At 60.5% G+C, this 20,047-nt stretch overlaps 2 protein-coding genes across 2 annotated transcripts in view; both read right to left on the bottom strand.

The window, feature by feature from the left end:
- Nucleotides 1–6,471, bottom strand: part of BIN3 (bridging integrator 3) — a 32,570-nt gene extending 26,099 nt beyond the window's left edge. The window contains exon 1 of the mRNA XM_082779565.1: nucleotides 6,445–6,471. Within this exon, the coding sequence (XP_082635691.1) occupies nucleotides 6,445–6,452 (8 nt within the window). The 5' untranslated portion in view covers nucleotides 6,453–6,471. The remainder of the gene's footprint in view (nucleotides 1–6,444) is intronic.
- A 4,296-nt stretch (nucleotides 6,472–10,767) lies between these two features.
- On the bottom strand, nucleotides 10,768–15,154 carry EGR3 (early growth response 3). Its single transcript, XM_082779723.1, has 2 exons — nucleotides 14,789–15,154; nucleotides 10,768–13,673 (listed from the first exon to the last, which is right to left on the bottom strand). Exons 1-2 carry the CDS (start codon nucleotides 14,940–14,942, stop codon nucleotides 12,631–12,633), a joined length of 1,197 nt encoding a protein of 398 aa, XP_082635849.1. The 5' UTR covers nucleotides 14,943–15,154; the 3' UTR covers nucleotides 10,768–12,630.
- Nucleotides 15,155–20,047: the final 4,893 nt, after the last annotated feature.

The following is a 20,047-nucleotide window of genomic DNA, read 5'->3' on the forward strand; positions in this document are numbered from 1 at the left end:
GCCGAGGATGGAAGGCTGGAGGTCCCGGAGCTGCGGCCGGGCGGCGCAGCTTAATTAAGATGGTAATTAAAGCGTGGTGAGCGCGCTGCCACTCCCCTGGGTGCCTCAAATCGAGGAAAAAAAGCAAAAAAAAAAGAAGGGCGAGAGGCAGAGCGATGCCACGAGCCCACCTGAAGCCGGGCTGGAGGGAGGAAGAGGAGGAGGAGGAGGAGGAAGAGGGGCGCAGCATCTCCCCCGCGGTGCCTGCCCCTCTCCTCCGCGCCGCGGGATTTCCCGGTCCCCAAACCTTTACCTTGTCACACGGATCTGCAAGGATGAGGAAAAACGCACGAGCAGGAACAAAAGCAGCGAGGGAGAGGAAAGAGGAAACGATTTTAGCCCAGATTTTAAAGCAAACGATGGGCTGGGCGCTCAGGACCGTGGTGGCAGGGCGCTGCTGGCAGCGGGGACGTGGTGTCCCCTCGGTGTCCCCCTGGGGCTCCGTGTCCCCCCCACCTGAAGAATTGAGGGGACAGCAGGCACCCAAAGATACAACGCTGCAAGCATTCAAGGCAAAAAAATAAAGAATAAAACTTAAGAGGGGTTTTATTCTGGTTGGAGACCTTACGAAGGGCGTTTTGTGACAAATCCCAGGGAGGTGGCTCGGTGCCGCGAGCCCCCTGGGGTGACGGGGGCTTTGCGTGCTCCCAGGGGGGCCAAAAATCACCCCAAAATCCGGCCGTGGGGCTGCACGCCCCCAGGGGAAAGCCGAACGGGCGCGTTTTTGGTTTCTGCTGAGCGAGAGGAAGCCGGGGCTGTGTTTGGGGTGTGAAATCCCTTGAAATCGTGTTCCTGAAGAGCGCGCGGGCTGACTCACGGCAGCGTTCCCCCCTCCGGTGGCAGCCAAGCCCCTCGTCCGTGTCCCCCCCCCCCAAAAGGGGCTGGCCAGGGACACGGCGGTGACTTCTGCGAGGCTGACAGGGCTGGGACGGGAGGGAGGAGGGCGAAGCACCGAGGGGAGGGGGTGGGAACGGCTGAAAGTAGGAAAAAAAGTGTGGGTGGAGAGAATCCTGCGAGCTTCTACTCGGGGATGTGCAGGAACCCCAGGGAGGGGAAGGTGGGAGAAGCTGTGGCTAATTTGCTCTGAAGTTTTCCCAGCAATGTCACATATTTACTTGGCTTTTCCATGCACAAACCCGTGCAAAAAAAAGGAAAAAAAAAAGAAAAAAAAGAGGCGAATCCTCCCCGGGATGCACGAAACAAACCTCGCAGGCTGGGGGGAGCGCGGCTCGACGAGCTCCGTGGGGACCTGGGGATAAAAAGACGGAGCTCCCACTCCACCACGGTCCCCTGAAACGAGGCCGGGCAGGGACTGCCAGCCCAAAACTGCTTTAATTAGGGGAAAAAAAGACCTTAAGGCTGCGTCCGGCGAGCCACCATCCTGCGGGACCCTCGCCGAGCACGGCCGGGCACGTTGCGTTTTTTGGTTGGGTTTCTGTTGTTTTTTCTTTTCCCCCATCAAGGAAAAAAAAAAAAACAACAAAAAACCAAGCGCCAGCAAAACAACGTAGCCTGGACTTCGGCCAGAACTATTCACTGCTTGAATTTCCACCAAAATTTCCACCAAAAACATCGATTTTTCGCACCGCATTGAAAGCTCCCTGAGCGCAGCCAGGCCCCCGGCGCTGAGGACCCTGGTGAGGACCCCAAACCTTGACCTGTGGCGTGCTGAGAGCTCCTAAAAATAGGATGCTCACCCCTAATCCCCCCAAAAAAAACCATTTTGGGATGAAAACCGGCCCTGAGCCACCCCAGGACTCCCTTTGTGGGGGTCGGAGCTGTGCCAAGAGCTCCCCTTCTCCCTGCTGGTGCCCAAATTTTGGAGAGGGTTCGGTGCAAGGTGCAGGGACAGCGGCGTGTGAGTAGGGTGGAGGCTACCTGGGAGAGATCAAAGCGCTCCCGCACGCGCCAGCAGGTCGGGGACATCATAAAAAATAGGAGAATGGAGAAGGAACGGCTTCTAATTCCTCACCAGCAGACCTCAGGCACCACCTCTGCGTCCGGAGGGAGCTCTGTCCCCTGCAGCGGTGCCTCCTGCGCTCAGGAAAGCATCAGAAAGGAGAGGCAGAAACTCCAGAAAAAGGCAGAAATCGCCCCAAAAGCTCTGCTCCTGCACGGTCCCAAGGTGCCATCGGTGCTGGGTGTCCCCGTGCCACCGGCAGGGTTTGGCCAAGGGGAAGAGGAACGGGAGCAGTGCCACCGGTGCCGGGTCCTGCCGCCGCATCACCTCTCCCGCCAGCCAAAGCGGCGTTTTGGGATGCTACGGGGAAAACCAGAGCACCCCAAAGGCCTGGAGGTGTGAAGGCAGCCCTAATAATGCTCGAGGAGGAGCCCTAAGTTTATTATCGGGTCTAAAACAAGACCCAAAGAGAGAAAACATGGGGAGAGCTGGTGTGAAACCCGCCCCCAGCCTCCTGCCCCAGGGGTCTCCAGCCTCGGGGCCGCCTGAATCCTTTCCAAATCCTCGAAAATCCCCTAAAAAGAGCTTTGTGCCCTCAGAGCAGGGGAATTCCAGCCCGGCACAGGTGAGGAAGGCAGCGGTGGTTGGAAGGAAAACCTCTCGCATGGCTCTGGCTGCCTCGCTGTACTCCGGGGTGTCCATGGAAACCGCATGCACCGTCCCACCCCGCTCCCCCTGCCTCGGAGGAACTCCTGGCAACCGCTCCAAACAGAGCCCTGATGCGCAAGGAAAAAATGATTCCGAGGGCTCACAAACAGCTTGTGTGCCGGGCGAGACGCTGCGCCAAAAACCGGCCTCGCTTCTCCCCGCTGGAGCCCCGCAGGAGGTCACGGGGTGGGGAAAAAGGCACCGGGGAGGGAGCGAAAGGGCGCGAGGAAGCGCGACCCTATAAAAAAAAAAAAAAAGCCCCGTGGCTGCAAGCACGGAGGCAAAAAGATACTGAAAGGTGGCGGGGTGAGGTCTTGTGGCACGGGATGAGGCCATAAAGACCCGTTCGGGGTGGGTTTGGGGTGGGTTTGGGGTGGGTTTGGGGTCAGAGCCCTGCTTTTAGCCCGTGCCCGGCAGCGCGCGGGGCGCCGGCGCTCAGCGAAATCCAAAATAATGTCAGAACTCTCCCACCCGATCCGAGATGAGCCCGTTAAAAAAAAAGAAAAACATAGATATATAAAAAAAAAACAACAAAAACTAATGATATTTTACTCACCCATCAAAAGAAAATTACTCACGCCAGGCGCGTGGGCGAGCAGAAATTTTGCAAGGCTGTTTTAGGCCCTGCCTGCGCTACAAAAATATCCATTTTAAGCACGGTTGTGAAACACGGTTGTGGCTCAACTAGAACATTGTTTTTTTTTTTTTTCAGCTACCTGCACAAAGGAGACGGGAAAAAATAATAATTAAGGGATAACCGCGCGTGAAGCCCGCCGGGGGGGAGGCTCCTGAAGGGCACCCATGGGTGCTCCCCCCGGCGCGGGGTGCCCGGGAGCCTGATTCTGTCTGATTTTAGCCCGTTTTTACCTCCGGATCCTAATTTCTGCTGAAAGTTGGGAGAAGGGGGAGTGTTGCCATCGACCCCGAGGCACGGCACAGCTCCAGGAGGTCTAAAACACGCTTAAAAACCCAGCCCAAACCCCAAAATATTTAAAACACGGCTAAAAAAATGACCCACACACCTGCCACAGCCCCGCTGTGCCCGATCCCCGTCCCCCCAACACCTCTCCATGAAATTTCCCTTTTGGGGCCGCTCCCCCAGCCCCCTCACCCTCTAGCACACCCCCAAATATTTCGGGAGCAAAGCACCGCCAGCCCACACCGCCCCGACCCTATAACACCCGGTGCTCTCAGCGTGAGCTCGGCTCAGCCCCACGACCCCAAAACCCACCCCAAAATTCCTCGTGCCGAGCGGTGCCACGCTACCAAACATTCCCTTAACGTGTTTTTTGGGGTTTTGACCCCATAAATAGCAGCTCTAGCAGGCTGTCCGCGACCTGCAGCAGCTTTTTGGGTTCACAGGTTCCCAAAAACCTTAAAAAAAAAACATTTGGGTCACCACAAACTGCTCGGAAAACCCACAGAAAGCGCAGAAAATCGGCACAGGGGCGAATTTTCGGACCCCGACCCGCTGAACGCTCGGAGAGGAGAAAAAACGGGATGAAAAGGCGGAATTTATAAGGCCCCGATTTATAAGGCTCGCAAACGGCCTCGTTGTACCAAAATCCCCGTTTTTTTGGCAGAAAATAGGAGGAGAAATAATGCTCAGCCTCGTGGCAGGGCGCACCCACCTCGGGTTCCTTCTCGCTCTGACGCCGCCCCGCGTCACGCCGCGCTCCCCCCCGTGAATAGCTCGATTCATCGGGGGGGGGGGCAGCAGGATTTAGGGGCAGGCAGGGGTATTTAGGACGCACTGAGGCCGATTGTGTCCCCCGCGGGGTCCCGGCCCCGCTCGAGGAGTGACGTGGGGGGAGAAGAAAGAGGAGCCTGATGGCGGGCGCGTTGTGGCCAACCCCCGTTCCTCGCTGTGACCTTTTTCTTCCTCCCCGGGCGAAAGATGAAAAGGAAAAGGACCCAAAAAAGCCCGATCTTGCGGCAAAAGGCACGTGCGGCGTGTGCTGAAACCCCATTAATCCGTGAGCCCCCCCCCCGGCCTCTAAATCCATGACTTTCCCTGCTCGCAGCCCCCAAAAATCTCGCCTTTTTCCCCATCCCGGCCCCCGACCCCGGAGGTTTTTCCTCTCGGGGCCGGGCTGCGGTCTGGGGTCGTTTCTAAGAGAATCGGTAAAAAAAAGGCAATGGGAAGACAGGAGGCAGCGGGAATAGGGCGGTGGTGTCCGGACGGACAAATGCTGGGGGGAATTTGGGGGGTTTGGGGTCTTTGTTTGGGGTTTCACAGCCTGGCCCAGGCAGCAGGAGGCCTCCGGTCCTTATGGGGTGCCCACGTGGTGGCACGGCCCCGAGGCTGCACTCACACAGCCTGAGAGTTACCCTGTAAGTCACCCCGTAAGCTACCGTTACCCTATAAGTTACCCCACAAGTCAGTTACCCTATAAGTTATCCCCCAAGTTACCCTGTAAGTTAGTTACCCTATAAGTTACCCCACAAATTAGTTACCCTACACGTTACCCCACAAGTCCATTACCGCACAAGTCAGTAATCCTATAAGTTACCCTGTAAGTTAGTTACCCTATAAGTTACCCCATAAATTAGTTATCCCATAAGTTACCCTGTCATTTACCCTACAAGTTAGTTACCTTGTAAGTCAGTTACGCCTCAAGTTACCCTATAAGTTAGTTACCCTATAAGTTACCGCACAAGTTAGTTACTGTGTAAGTTATCGCACAAATTAGTTACCCTATAAGTTACCCCACAAGTTAGTTACCCTATAAGTTACCCCACAAGTTAGTTACCCTATAAGTTACCCCACAAGTTGCCCCATAAGTCAGTTACCCTATAACTTACCCCATAACTCACCCCACAAGTCAGTTACCCTATAAGCAAGTTACCCCACGGGTCAGTAACCCTATAACTCACCCTTTAAGCCAGTTCCCCTGTAACTCACCCCACAAGTCAGCCACCCCATAACTCACCCCGTAAGTTGGTTACCCAACCTGCACCCCCCCCACACCGGCTGCGCCCCCCCCTGCCTGCTCCATACACGGACCTGCCCCCCCCCCATTATTACAGACCAGCCCCCCCTCCGGCCCCCTATATCCATACACCGTTACGGGGCAGCCCCCCCCATATCTCATTATAAACCAGGCCCCCCCAGTCCATAAATCATCCCCCCCCCCCAAATTATCACAGACCTGCCCCCCCCAACCCCTATCACCCCCCCCCAGCCATCCATTATTAGGGGTCAGCGCCCCCCCTTCTATACCCTGACCCCCCCCCCAGCCCCCCCACACCCTGTGACCCCCCCCATTATCACAGACCTGCCCCCCCAAGCCCTATCACCCCCCCAGCCATACATTATTAGGGGTCAGCCCCCCCCCAACGCCCCCCAAACCCTGTGACCCCCCCCATTGCCCCCCCCACGTCCCCCAATACCCCTCTCAGGCCCCCCCCCAGGCCCCCCATACCCCAAATGCCCCCCCCACGCCCCCAACGCCCCCCCAGGCCCCTCAGGGCCTCCCCCAGACCCCCCCCATGCCCCCAATGCCCCCTCAGGGCCCCCCTCAGGCCCCCAATGCCCCCCCCAGGCCCCTCAGAGCCCCTCAGGGCCCCCCTCAGGCCTCAAACGCCCCCCCCAGGCCCCCCTTAGGCCCCTCAGACCCCCCCCACGCCCCCCCCTCACTACCACACCCCCCAATAACCCCCCCAACCCGCCCCCAAACCCTCTCCACGCCCCCACCTCAGCCCCTAGAACCCAAAAGGGACCCCCCAGGACCCCCCCGGGACCCCCTCGACCCCCTCAGGACCCCCCCGGGCCCCCCCGACCCCCCCCCGCTCACCAGCTCATGGTCCCCGCCGCTCCCGGAAGTCGCAGCCGCCCGGGGACCCGCCCCTTCCGGCCCCGCCGTGACGTCACGGCTCCGGGGTGGGGGGGTTAACTCTTGCCGTGCCGGGCTGGGTGGTGGTGGTGGTGTGTGGGGGGGGGATGTCGAGGTGTGACGTCATGGGGGGATGGCGTGGGGAGGGTGACGTCATGGGGGTGCTGGGGGGGGTGGGGGAGGGGGGGTGGAGAGGGGCTGCTGTGGTGGGCTGGTGGGGGCCCGAATCTCATCCCAATGGGACCCCAAATCCCATCCCAAACAGGATCCCAAATCCTATCTTTGTGGGATCCTAAATGATCTCCTGGAGAGACCCCAAATCCTGTCCCAATGAATTCCCAAATTCCATCCCAAATGGGATCCCAAAACCCCTCATGGTGGGATCCCAAATCCCATCCTGATGGGACCCCAAATCCTGGCCCAGTGGGTTCCCAAATCTTATCCTTGTGGGATCCCAAATCCCATCGCAATAGGGCCCTAAATCCTGTCCTGGTGAGATCCCAAAACCCATCCCAAACAGGATCCCAAAACCCATCCTTGTGGGATCCTAAATGACGTCCTGGTGGGATCCCAAATCGTGTCCTGGTGGGACCCCGAATCCTGCCCCATTGGGATCCCAAATCCTGGCCTGGTGAGATCCCAAATTCCCTCATGGTGGGACCCTAAATGATGTCCTGGTAGGATCCCAAATCCCATCCCAATGGGCTCCCAAAACCTGTCCCGTTAGGCTCCTGAATCCCATCCCAGTGGGCTCCCCAGTGTCATCCTGGTGGGCTCCCAAACCCCATCATGATGGGCTCCTAAATCCCACCCTAATGGGTCCCTAAATCCTGTCCTAGCAGGCTCCCAAATCCCATCATAAAGGGTTCCTAAATCCCATCCTAATGGGTTCCAAAATCCCATACCAATGGGCACCCAAATCCCATCCTAATGGGTTCCTAAATCCTGTCCTAATAGGCTCCCAAATCCTGTCCTGTAGGGATCCCAAATCCTCTCCTGTAGGGCTCTCAAATCCCATCCTGATGGTTCCTAAATCCCAACGGGCTCCTAAAAGATGTCCTGGTGGGCTCCCCAAACCCTTCTGCTGGGCTCCTAAATCCTGTACCAATAACCTCCCAAATCCTGCCCCAATAGGGTCCCAAATCCTGTCCTGGTGGGCTCCTAAATCATGTCCTGATGAGATCCCAAATCCCATCCCGTTGGGCTCCCAAATCCCATATCGATGACCTCCCAAATCCTTTCCCATTGGGATCCAAAACCCCATCCCAATGGAATCCCAAAAGGGGGAGCGAAAAGCATCCAAAGAAAAATCCCATGAAGCCCCCCAGCTGCCCACAGACCCCCAAAAAACATCCCCTGGGGGTCCCCATCCCCTTGGGGGCAGGGGACGGCCCCGTCCCGGTGCCACCACCCCAACCAGCCCATAATTTCCCCCTCCCCACCCCAAAAGGAAAGGCACCGCTCTGCCAAACCGGCGACTCCGCGCAGCAAAATAAGGAGGGGAAAAAGCAAGTGGGAGGAAATTATAGTTTGGGAGTTATTTTCAGAAAGGAAACTGAAAAAAAATATATAAAAAAATTAAAAAAAATATATCCTCGGTTTCAATACAAAACACGGGAAATTCGGGAAAATAACTTGCAACAGGTTCTGGGGTGGGGTGGGGGGAAGCGGGATGGGGAAATTATTTCCCCCACACCCGGTGTTGGAATAAATAATAAAATAAAAATAAAAATAACATAAAAATAAAAAAACAAGAATAAGAAGAATAAAAATAAGAATAAAAATAAGAATAAAATAAAAATAAAAATAAAAATAAAAATAAAAATAAAAATAAAAATAAAAATAAAAATAAAAATAAAAATAAAAATAAAAAAGACACTCCCTGGGCGAGGAAGAGGAGGAGGAGGAGGGGAGGAAGGCTGCTGGAGAGGCTGGGAGCAGGCGGAAAGGGGGAAAATGAGGATGGGTGAAGCAGGTTTTGGGGTGAAAAGCCACAAAAGTGGGGCTGGAGGCGGGGATGGGGGCGACGGGGGAGCAATGGGGTTTTTGTAGGGTACGGCAAAACCCTCGGTGCCACCAACCACGATGTCCCCAACCCCTCTGTCCCCACGGCCAGCCAGGGAGGGAAGCGAAACCCCAAAAAGGTGTCGGTGGCACCGGGTTGGTGCCGGCACATGCCCCGGCACGGGGCCACCGGGCAGGGCCGGGTGCCAAGGGTGGCTTTGATTGATTAGCAGCAGGTAATTACCCCCCAAAAAAACCCCACAGCAGGGTAATTACAGCCCCAGCTGATGCTGCTAAACTGGGAAGGTGTTAGCAACACCGGTGAGGACACGGGATTAGCGCACGGGGAGCGAGGGAGGTGACACCCGGGCAGGGATTGCGCCCGCCGAGGTGGGCACCCCGAGCCCGGGATCATCCCCTTGAGGGGGTGATGGAGGAAAATGAGGGGGATTTGGGGAAGATTTGGGGGAAAATGGTTAAGAAGAGCCCCCGGGAGAGGCGTGCGCGGCGTGGCGTGGGCGCAATTAGGTTCGGGGTGCTGGCAGGGAGGCGACACGAAGGGCAGAGGTTGGGGCGAGCGCCCCAGGGCTCCCCGCACGTGTCGGGGAGCGGGGTGCCCTGGTTGTTTTTTTATTTATTTTTTTGGGGTTGAGCCACCTTCGATGAACTCCCTGCTCTTGGCGTGGCCGCTCTGGGCACGTTTCGGGGCGGCGACAACCTTCCCCATCCATTTATTTTTATTTTTCTCAAGGTGGAGGCTGGAAAAGGGCCGGGAAGAGAAGGGAGGACGGCACCACACGGCACCAGGAGATCCAGAAACACCCCGAGCACCCTTTTTGAGAAGATTCACCTCAAGATTTCTCCCATCGAGGCAACAGGAGAGGCCGAGGCGGAGGCCGAGAAGCCCCTAGGAGGGATCCCAAAACCACCAGAGCTCCGAAAACTCCTCGACACACATCCCCCAGCCTCAGGGACGGGGACCTCATCTCCCACTTCTCCTCCTCAAAAACCAATTCCCGTCCCGTGATGCCCCAAAAAACCCCTCGGCGAGGTGTCGGCAGCCTCCTGGGGAGGCCGGGGCCGCGGCGGAGCAGGGGGGAGAAGGCAGCAAGTTGTGTCGCCGTGCCTGGCAAGCCCTTCCCTCCTCCCCAGAACGCAGCTAGCCCAGAACGGGGATGGCAAGTGCCGTGTTTCCGTAGCAACCAACATTTTCGTGCAAGGTGCTGCACGCACGCCGCACGTTTCGCCACCCAAGGGTGCTCCTCACCTTGACGGGTCCCCCCCCCCACACACCCCCTTAAGGGAGGACACAATGGGGCCGCGCTCCCCAACGCCGCCACGTCCCGTTGGGGTCAGGGCTGGAAGAGAAGGCCCGACCCTTTTTATTTTATTATTATTATTATTATTTTTGGCCCCAAAAAGCACCAAAAGCAACACCGTGAAGGTTGGGGGCCAGCAGGGTGCTGGCACCCAAGGGTGCCCGCTCTTGGCCTCAGCCTGACACCTCTCTGTGGTCACCCCAAGAGGAACCACGCTGGAAAGGACTCCCTGGGGACGCGGGATCCGGCCCTACAAAGCACCCGGGGTGCCCCAAAGCCGGTTCCCCGCTGGCCCCGAGGTCCTTTCCCCATCGGGAAGGCCGGGCCGAGCCTCCCCTGAGTCACCCGGAGCCACCCCAAGGCCCAGCCCCGGGTGTCTCCCCGAAATTAAAGGCTCTCCGAGCCCAAACGGCAGCGACTGGAAGAGCCGCCCCGGCCTGGTGCGGGCAGCTCCTCCGGGGCCCGTCTGCGGATGCAAATTAAGGCCAAAGAAGGGAAATCGGGCGACGTTTTCCATCTCCCCGTGTCCCACCGCACGTGGGGACCGCCGAGGATGACCACGGTGCCACCAGCACCCCGGGGGGGCACCCAACACCTCGCCTCATCCTGCTGCATCTCCCACTTTTCCCTCCAGCCCCTATGGGCAAAAAAAAACCCAAATCGGGTTATTTTTAATGGGGGCGACCCAGCCAGCTCGCAGCACGAAGAAAAATCCCTCTCCGCTCCGTGTCTGCAGCAATTTGACCAGCGAGAGGCGGTGGCGGGGGGGGGGCATTAAGGGCTGAACCCCCCCCCCAAATCCCCCTTTTTTAGATCCTCTTTTCCCCAGCGGCCGCGAGCGATCCCCTAAATCCGGCTGCAAAATGGTGCCGGGGTCAAAGCCGACGGCGAGAGCCCGCTGAGGGGGCCGAGGGGTGGAAAAACCACGCGGGGACGGAGCCGGAGGAGATGGGGCGAGGAGGAAGAGGAGGAAGAGGAGGCGGCCGTGGCGTGGGTCTGGGGGGGCTCGGAGGTCCCCAAAAAGCCGGGGATGGGGGCACGGGGACGGAGCCGGTCGCCGTCGGGGTCCGAAGCGCTGTCGCTGCTGCCACCGGGCTGTCCTGCGAACAGAACTGAAGGAGAGGGGACTGAGAAAAGGTCGGGTTATTTTAAAAAAAAAAACATACCAAAAAAAAAAAAAAGATTAAAAAAAATAAATAAAATAATCAAATACAACACTAGAAAATGTACAAACAGATTTCAAAGTCATCTGTAAAGAGGCACAACGCCTACCATCCTACACATTCCAAGCAAGCCATTTTAACATTCTCCTTACATATTAGAGACTTCTTTTTTTTTTTTTTTTCTCCTCCAAACCAATATAGATATTTTTAAGCAAGGTAAAATAAAGATATTTACTACAGAATTTGATTGTCAGCAAACACAATATATTTACTGCATTAGCATTTGCTCACAGTGCAAATGGTACAACAATACATCAGTTCAATATTTCTGATTTTTCCCTTAAAAATGCTGTATGCATTAACTATCATATTTGCATTACAACATGACAAATGAGCAAATGAAATGTGTGTGAAAATTATCACCTTTTCACAATATCAAGCATAATTTTTTTTTTTTAACCTTAGTATAAGGTACTATAAATCCAAGAAATAAAAACATCCACAAAATATATTACATCTGGTATGATTTTTTTTTTTTTTCTCTAAGTACTCAACTTTATACAAAAGTCTTTCAAAAAATATCATTCCCTTAGGTTTGTGTGGTTAAACCTGATTGTGTTTTTTGTTCCTTTCAGTTCACATAAATTAGACTGCATTCTTTCTCTTCTCTTTATTTTTTGTAGGTTTTTAAATTTTTTTTTTTTTCACATGCAGACATCAAACCTGGATAGCACGACCTTTTGGCAACAAAGATTTTTTTTTAAAGTCATTATTATTTTTGCTTAGTTTAGCTTAAATGTCTGAGCACAGTTTTATTAAAACAAAAGAAGAAAAAAATCAGAGCAGTCATGCAATGACATGCACATACCAGAAGGAGAAAGGAAAAAAAAAAATAAAATAAAATAGAGGACTAATTGATTCTTCTCCTCCGTAGTTGGTTTGTTTTAAAGTGACCAAATAAAATAAAATAAAAATATCTCACATTATAAAAAGTATTCAGCAAAATACTGGTTTGTTTTGTTTGTTTGTTTTTTTCTGCATTTCTGTAAAGAATTTCCCTTCTGTTGGAGAGGAAAAAAAAAAATAAAAAAAAAATAAGGAAAAGAAAAAGGAACAAGCTGCTGCCGGGACAGCTCCGTGCCGCCCCCAGCACCTTCTCGCCAGCCCAGCAGCAGCCGCCCAGCACCCGGGAGCTCGCCCCCCGCCGCTGCAGCCCGCTTACCTCCGCCGCCGAGCCGGGGGGCTCGGGTGGGAAAAGCACGCGTGGGGCACGACCCCGCCGGGGCTGGCTGCCCGGGCACCCAAGGGTGCCATGGTGCCGCTCGCCGGCCCCCGCAGGGCTGGCTCCCAGCGGGTGGGATCCGTGTGTGCGGTGCCGACCCCCGGGGGCAGCCTGGCCGCAGGGCTTGGGGCTGAGCGGGTGCGGGCACCGGGAGCGCGGCCACCGTGCTCCCGAGAGGCTGGGAACCGGGTGCTGGGGTCGGATCCGGAGCGGGATCCCGGGCAGGTTGGGTGTAGGATCCACCGGATCCGGCCCACGGGGGGTCCCGGCAAGCATCCCGCTGGCGAGGACGGGGCCACGGGGGGCGAGCGGGACGCCGGCGAAGCCCCGATCCATCCGGCACCAGTGCAAAAAGGGTGTCACCGCGCCGTGCCATGCCTCAGGCGCACGTGGTGACGGCGGGGGCGAGGGCGACGGGGGGCGAGGTGGTGGCGGCGGCGGCGGCGGTGGGGGGCGCGGCGGGCGGGGGCCCGGCCGAGCCTTTTTCAGCCTTCTTCTCCTTCTGCTTGAGGTGGATCTTGGCGTGCCGCTTGCGCTCGTCGGAGCGGGCGAACTTGCGGCCGCAGAACTCGCAGGCGAAGGGCTTCTCGCCGGTGTGGGTGCGGATGTGGGTGGTGAGGTGGTCGCTGCGGCTGAAGCTCCGCATGCAGATGCGGCACTGGAAGGGCTTGTGGCCCGTGTGGATGCGGAGGTGGCGGGTGAGCTCGTCGGAGCGGGAGAAGCGGCGGTCGCAGCCCTCGGCGGGGCAGGCGTGGGGCCGCTCGTGGAGCGGCGTCTTGCTGGGCCGGTTGGGATACTTGCGGGGCCGGATGGGTTTGAGGGTGAGGGGAGGCTGCGGCAGCCCCCCGAAGCCCGGGTGGATCTGCTTGTCCTTGAAGGCCTTGATGGTCTCCAGCGGGGTGATGGGGGGCGGGTTGACGCGGATGGGGTCCAAGCTCTGGAAGGGTTTGTGCTCCGTGATGGTGCCCATGTCGTTGGGGTGGTGGTAGAGGTTATAGTCTGGGATCATGGGGAAGAGGTTGCTGTCCAAGGCGGGTTTGGCCGCCTGGTAATCCTGGGGGGAGTAGGTGAGGCCGGGGTTGCTCTGGGGGTCGTGGAAGGAGACGGGCTCCGGGTAGAGGTCACTGCAGGAGGAGTAGGGCGGCAGCGCGGGGTACATCTGGTCCACGTCGCCCTGCGGCGGCCCCATGCTGCCCGCCGAGCTCTGCGTGCTGGTGAGCGCGCCCGAGGACGGCGGCACCCCCAGGATGCCGGCGCTCATCAGGCTGATGATGTTGTCCTGGCACCAGTTGGAGGGCGAGTCGAAGGCGAATTTCCCCAGGTAGGTCACAGTCTTGTTGCCCGGGGCGGGCTGAAAAGTCCCCGAATAGGACAATTCCTGGCTGGCTTTTTCGTTCGCTAAGCCAATGTCCATAACATTATCTGCAGAGCGAGGGGGAAGAGAAGCGGGGCACGGTGAGCCGGGCGGGCCGCAGAGGGGCTGGGGGAGCGGGGATACGGCGAGACGAGCCCCCCCACAACCCCCCCCCAGCTCTAAGGTCGCCCCCCACCCTCTTCTTCCTCGCTTTTTCCCCCCCTCTCCCGGGCAACCGGCGCGGTGCCGGCTCGGCTCTCCGTGCGCTGCGGCGCTCGCTGCGGAGGGTCCCGGGGAACGGAGCCGGGCGGCCGCCCCCGCCGCCCCCCCCTCCCCTCTCCGCGGCTCCGGGCTGCCGGGGCCGCCCCCCCGGGCTCTGGGGGGGGAGCCGGGTGGGGGGGGGAAAGAGGGGAGGTACCTGCGGCTACAGGTAGGCTCCCAGCCCGGTAACCCCGGGCATCCTCCCCGCCGGCAGCGCCGGGCACTCCGCGGAGCACCCCCGCCGCGATGGAGGGGGGGGCACCGACGCCGTTCCCAACTTGGCCCCGCGCAAGGAGGAACGCGAGCGACTTTTAGCCCGGCTCGCCTCGCCTCGGCACGGCCCCGGCCCCCGGAGGCAGCGGGGTGAACCGGGGGGGGGGGGGCTCCCCTTCCCCACCGCCGCCGCCGCCGCCTCTCAGCTTTCGGGCTCCCCCCCCCCCCTCAGGCTCCCCCATCTCGCCCCCAAAGCGCTCCGGGGGGACCCCACGGCACGGCCACGCGTGTCCGCGGGGGGGTCCCGCTCCGCCAGCGGGGCCAAGGGGTGGGCTCCAGCTGCCGGGAGAGGGGTGTATGGGGGGGGGGGGGGGTCCTGCCGGCCGCGTGTCCCCCCCCCCCTCCTCTTTTCCATCCTCCCCCCGGAGCCGGAGCCCCGGCCGCTGTCCCCGTACCTGCGGCGGCGGCTCGGCGGCAGCGCTGCGCGGAGCCCTGCGGCAGGGGAGGCAGCGATCGCGCGGAGCCGGGGCGAGGAAAGGGGTGGGTGGGCGCGGAGGGGGGGGTTTGGGGGGGCCGCTCCCCAACCCCGGCGCTTCCCCTTCCCTCCGAGGCTCCATGCCAGCCCGCACACGGCGTCCTCCTCCTCCTCCTCCTCCTCCTCCTCCTCCTCCTCGCCCCACCGCCTCCCCCGCCTGCCTTCCCCCTTTACCTGCAGCCATCTGGTTGTAGTGAGCCACCGAGTCGCTGCTGCCGGAGAAGATGTTCAAAGAGTTGGGGATCTCCTCCGGGTACAGATTGTCAGGCAATTGGTTCAGCAAAGTGTTCATGGTCCCCGGCAGCTTCTCCAGTAGTTTGCCTGTCATAGCACTGGAGGAAAAGGCAGGCTCACCGCGGCTCCGAGCTCCGCTCCGGAGGCGACAACATCCGAGTGGCAAATCCGGGCGAGGGCGAGCATGCAACGGGAGGAAAGTTGGGGCGGGGGGGGGGGGTGGTGGTGGTGGTGGTGGAGGGGAGGATGGAAGGAGGCTGCGAAATTTGGGGGGGCTGCGAAATCGCGGGGAGGGGGTGGGGGGGGGTGGGGGGGCGTGGGCCGGAGGGGGGTGGTCCTGTGAGGTGGGGGGTTGGGGGGGGGTCCCGGCGGGGTTTCCTCGTGGGGAGGGGGGCGATCCGGTGGGGCAGCTGCGGCCGTGGGCGGCTTTTTAACCCCCTCCGCTCGCTCCTGGCTTTGCTCCGCCGCCGGCCCCGCTCGCAGGATCCTCGCTGCTGCCCGACTGCTCCGCCGGGGACTCCCGCAGCCCGTTTTATCCGGGCGGAGGGAGCGCTCCGTGACGTAGCTGCCCATATATGGACAGACAAAGCCGCGCCGAGGCCGAGACGTCACAATGGAAGCTCCGCACAATGGAACATTAGAAAGCAGGAAGCGGGGCCGGCGCGCCACGGGGAACGGGCAGCAGGCAGCGGGAAGCGGGCACCGGGTACCGGGCACCGGGGGTCCTGCACCGGGCACCGGGCATCAGGCACCGGGAACCGGGCACAAGGAACCGGGAACCGGGTGTTTTGCACCGGGAACCGGGAACCGGGCACCGGGCATCATGGACCGGGCACCGGGAACCGGGTGTTTTGCACCGGGAACCGGGTACCGGGAACCGGGAACCGAGCACCGGATGTTTTGCACCGGGCATCACGCACCGGGCACCGAGTGTTTTGTACCAGGCACCGGGCATCATGCACCGGGAACCGGGTACCGGGAACCAGGAACCGGGCACCGGGTGTCCTGCACTAGGCATCGGGTATAATGCACCGGGCACCGGGCATCATGCACTGGGAACCGGGTGTCCCGCACCGGGCACCGGGGACCCGATGTCCTGCACCAGGCACCGGTATAATGCACCAGGCGTCCTGCACCGGGCACCGGGCACCGGAAACCATGCACCGGGAATCATGCACCGGGTACCGGGCGTCCTGCACCGGGCACCGGGAACCGGGCACCGGGCGTCCTGCACCGGGCACCGGGCATCAGGAACCGGGAGTCCTGCACCGGCTACCGGGAACCATGCACCGGGAACCGGGCATCCTCTACCGGCAACCGTGCATCTCTCACCGGGCATCGTGCACCAGGAACCGGGCACCGGGTACCGGGCATCTCGCTCCCTGCACCTACCGAGCACCGGCACCCAGCTACCGGCCACCCTGCGCCCTGCACCGCGCACCTTCCTACCGGCTACCGGGTGCCCAAATCCCCTCCGATGATGCTCGGATGGGGAGGGGGGGGGAAGCGCCCCCAGACCCATCCCAAAAGGAACCGGGTCGGGGGGCGCGCAGGGGAACCCCAGAGGGTGGGAAGGGGAAAATGGGGAGGTCGGGGGGGGTCCTTGGAGATGCCCCCCCCGGGTGATGGGGAGCGAGGGGCAGCAGCGGGCTGCCCCCTCCCCATTTATTCTCCCTGGGGAGGGAGCAGCGCCCTGGCTGCTGGCAAACAGGTAACACTTGTTGGTCGCCTGCGATTTTTAACCTCGCCTTCTCCTTCTCTTTCCTTCCCCCCCCCCCTTTTGAAAAGTTTGGCACTTCCAAGGCGTCGGTAATTAGGTGGTTTCGTGCGAAGTGTGCCAACTGATGCTATCTGGGAAAAAAAAAAAAAAAATCCCTCCGAGTTATACAGCGAAATGTATGGAAAAATGCTGTGTTGCAAGAGCTCCGCTTACCCAATTCCTGCAGGGCCGGCTGGGCCATGGGAGCTGCGGGGCTGAGCTGCAGCTCCAGGGGGGACCCAGCCCCCCGGGGGGGGCACGGGGGGGGTGCAGGAGGATGCCCCTAGTGTGAGGCTCTGCGGTGGGATTTGATATCTGGGGGGGTTTTGGGGGGTTTTGGGGGGTTTGGGGGTTTTGGGGGGGTCACGGGTGCTTTGTTTTGTACAGGGCCCTGCGGTCAGGGGCACTGGAAGGGCCCCAAATCCATCGAGCCCCCCCCCCATCCGTTGAAGCCCCCCCCCATATAACACAGTGACACCCGTTTCGTGCAGGACCCTGCTTGCATTAGGAGCGACCCCATCACCTGCAGAGCCCCCCCCACACACTTTGGAGACCCCCCCACCCCTTTTCAGGCCCCCCCACTCTTATGGAAAGCCCCCTATCCTTTTGGAGAGCCCCCCTGCCCTTTGTAAAGCCCCCCACCCTTTACAGAGCCCCTCACCCTTTTCCAAGCCCCCCCCGGACCCCTTGCAAAGCCCCCTACCCTCTGCAGAGCCCCCTACCCCTTTCAGAGCCCCCTCACCTTTTGCAGAGCCCCCCCACAACTGCGGAGAGCCCCCCACCCCTTTGAAGAACCCCCCTCCCCCTTGCAGAGCCCCCCAGCCCCTTGGAGAGCCCCCCCATCCCTTTCAGAACCCCCCTACCCCTTTACACAGCCCCCCCCCACCCTTTACAGACCCCCCCTTTTCTTTTTAACCCCCCCACCCCTTTTCAACCCCCCCACCCCTTTTTAACCCCCCCAACCCTTTGCCACCCCCCCCCCTTTTACAGCGCCCCCCACCCTTTTGCACCCCGCTTCCCACGCCCTGCCCCCCCCCAATCCTTTACAGGGCACCCCCTCTACCCCCCCCCATCTTTAAATCCCCCCCCTGCCCTTCCCCCTCCCCCCCCTCCCGCAGCCCTCCCCCCTCTCCCTTCCCCTCCCCTCCCCTCGCCACCCCGCCCGTTGGCCCGGCGCGGCCCGGGGGAGCGCGGCGGCGGCTGCGGGGTTGGAAAGGGGGGGGGACAAGGAGGGAAAAGAAGGGGAGGGGGGGGGGAAAAAACGGGGCGGTGGCGGGCGGGCGGCCGAGGGGAAGCGCCATACAAGGTCTGGATCCGGCCCCGCCTCTGCTGCCTTCTTTGGCCGCCGGTTCCGGTGCCCCCGGCGCGGAGCGGTGCTGGGGGGGTTGGATACGGAGCAACCCCGGCCCCACGGCAGCAACGGGTTTTTGGGGGGGCCCTGCACCTCGCTGCACCCCCTCTCGCCCCCCTTGAGGGTTTAAAGGGGGTCCCCAAGCCGAGCATCCCCCCCCCCCCCCCTTCTCCAGCATCCCCGCGGCGCGTTCCCACGCTCGCTGGGGGCGCGCAGGGGTCCCCGGTGCGCCCCCGCTGCTGCGCGGGGGTGGGGGCACAGCGGAGCTGCCCCCCCCTCTTAAAATGAAGCTCAGCCCCCGAGCGTGTGCGGCGAAAAAAAGGGAAACAACACAACAACAACATCAACACGAAACACCTCGGCTTACTCCAGGCTTCCTAGCGGAGGGGGGGGGGAGCGCGCGTTTGGTGCGCCGTGCCGGCAGGCACCGGCGAGCCTCGGGCTCGTAATTGCTGAGCCGGGGCAAGCACGCACTGGCCCAGCTCCTCGCCCCGCCACGGAGCTGCTCAGCACCCCAAAAAGGTGCCAGGAAGCCCAGCCCCACTCTTGGAGGGGCGCCCAAAAGGCACCAACCCCGGGCGGATCACCGGAGACGGTGCCTGCATCCGATGGGCAGCGTGTGGGGACCCCCCCCTGAAAGCATCCCGGGGGGCATCGCCGCCACCCCAAAGCCTCGCAGCGGGGTTGAGGCTGGGTTCAAAGCTCCTGAGTCATCAGGGCCTGGTTCGCAGGGGTGAAAGGAAGGCACCCCCGTGAGAACGGCCCCATCCCGCGCCGCCGCTCTCGCAGCTCCTCGTGGCACTTCGATGCCAATGGATGGGGAAGGGCCGGCAGCCAAAATAAACTCGGGCAGCCTTCGACTGGCATGAAAACGGCCGCGTGGGGGTTGGGCTGGCTGGGTTACAGCTCGACGTCATGGGTTGGAGTGTCCCGAGCGGGGCACTTTACCCAAAGGGAGCGCAAACGCCTCACCTCGGATGCTCCGGAGGGTTTTTAAATTACAGCTTGGGCTTGGAGGGAGCTTGCAGCAGAAAGCTTTCACTTATTTTGATCGTCCCACACTCCTGCCTCCCAGGCCAGGTGAGCCCATCCCGATTGGGGTGTCCCGGTAATAGGAACAATCATCGCTGTGGATCCAGGCGCACCGAACGCTGCGGTCCCATCCCTGGAGCTGATGCAGATCGCGCCCCACACCGCTATCACCGCTGCCCATCGGAGGCTCCTCGCCTTAATAAAACCAAGGAGGCAGAGCTGGCCCAGCCTCGGGCTCGCTCAGCCCCTGCACTAACGGCAGGAACAACGCCGCGGTGCCGCGCACCCCGGGGACCCCCGTGGGGCTGGGGGCAGCCCGTGGGGCTCTCACCACGCGGCGTGCCGAAACCCCACGGTGCCCCAGTGGGGCCGGGCTGGTGCCCACCACGGAGAAATCACCTGATGGGTGATTTCTCCCCGCTCCTCTCGGTCTTGTGACCCCGGTGATTCATGTGCCGGGAGCCCGCAGGTGCCGCGGCCGGGCCGAGGAGCCCCGCTGCTCGCTGGCTCTCTCCGGGGACCGCCGGGGCTTTCAAAAGGGGAACCGGGCAGATTTTTTTCACCTAATTAACGGCAGCATAAAGGTGGTTAGAGGGGAGATAGCGCGGCTCGTGCGTCTCGTGGTGAGGCGAGCGGGCTGCTGCTTCCCACCGAAATCGCGCCCAGACCTCGGTGCTGGGAGCTGAGCCCGGGAAGAGCCGAGCAGCAGAGGCTGAGGACCACGGAGAGGTGCCCAGCGCCTGCCCACCGCCTTTTTGGGGTTCTCAGGAGCTCAAGGAGGCTCCGCACGGGGCTTAGCACGTGGCTGGGGACCTGCAGCATCGGTGCCTCCAGCCCTGGGTGACCAAGGATGCTCAGAAGCTGAGCTCGGGGCAGGATCTGGAGGCTTTTAAGAGAAAACAGAGGCTTCGCTCCCCGGCCCCTTGGATTTGCTGCAGATGCAGATCTGGGGCTGCGAAGGTCACCAAGATGTAAACACTGAGGCTGGTGGGGACCTCAAAAGGTCACCCCACCGCGCTCCTACCCCCAGGCATGACTGTACCGGGGCCATGTGCGG

The sequence above is a fragment of the Aythya marila genome (genome assembly GCF_965140915.1).
Source record: "Aythya marila genome assembly, chromosome: 26".
NCBI classification, from domain to species: Eukaryota; Metazoa; Chordata; class Aves; order Anseriformes; family Anatidae; genus Aythya; species Aythya marila.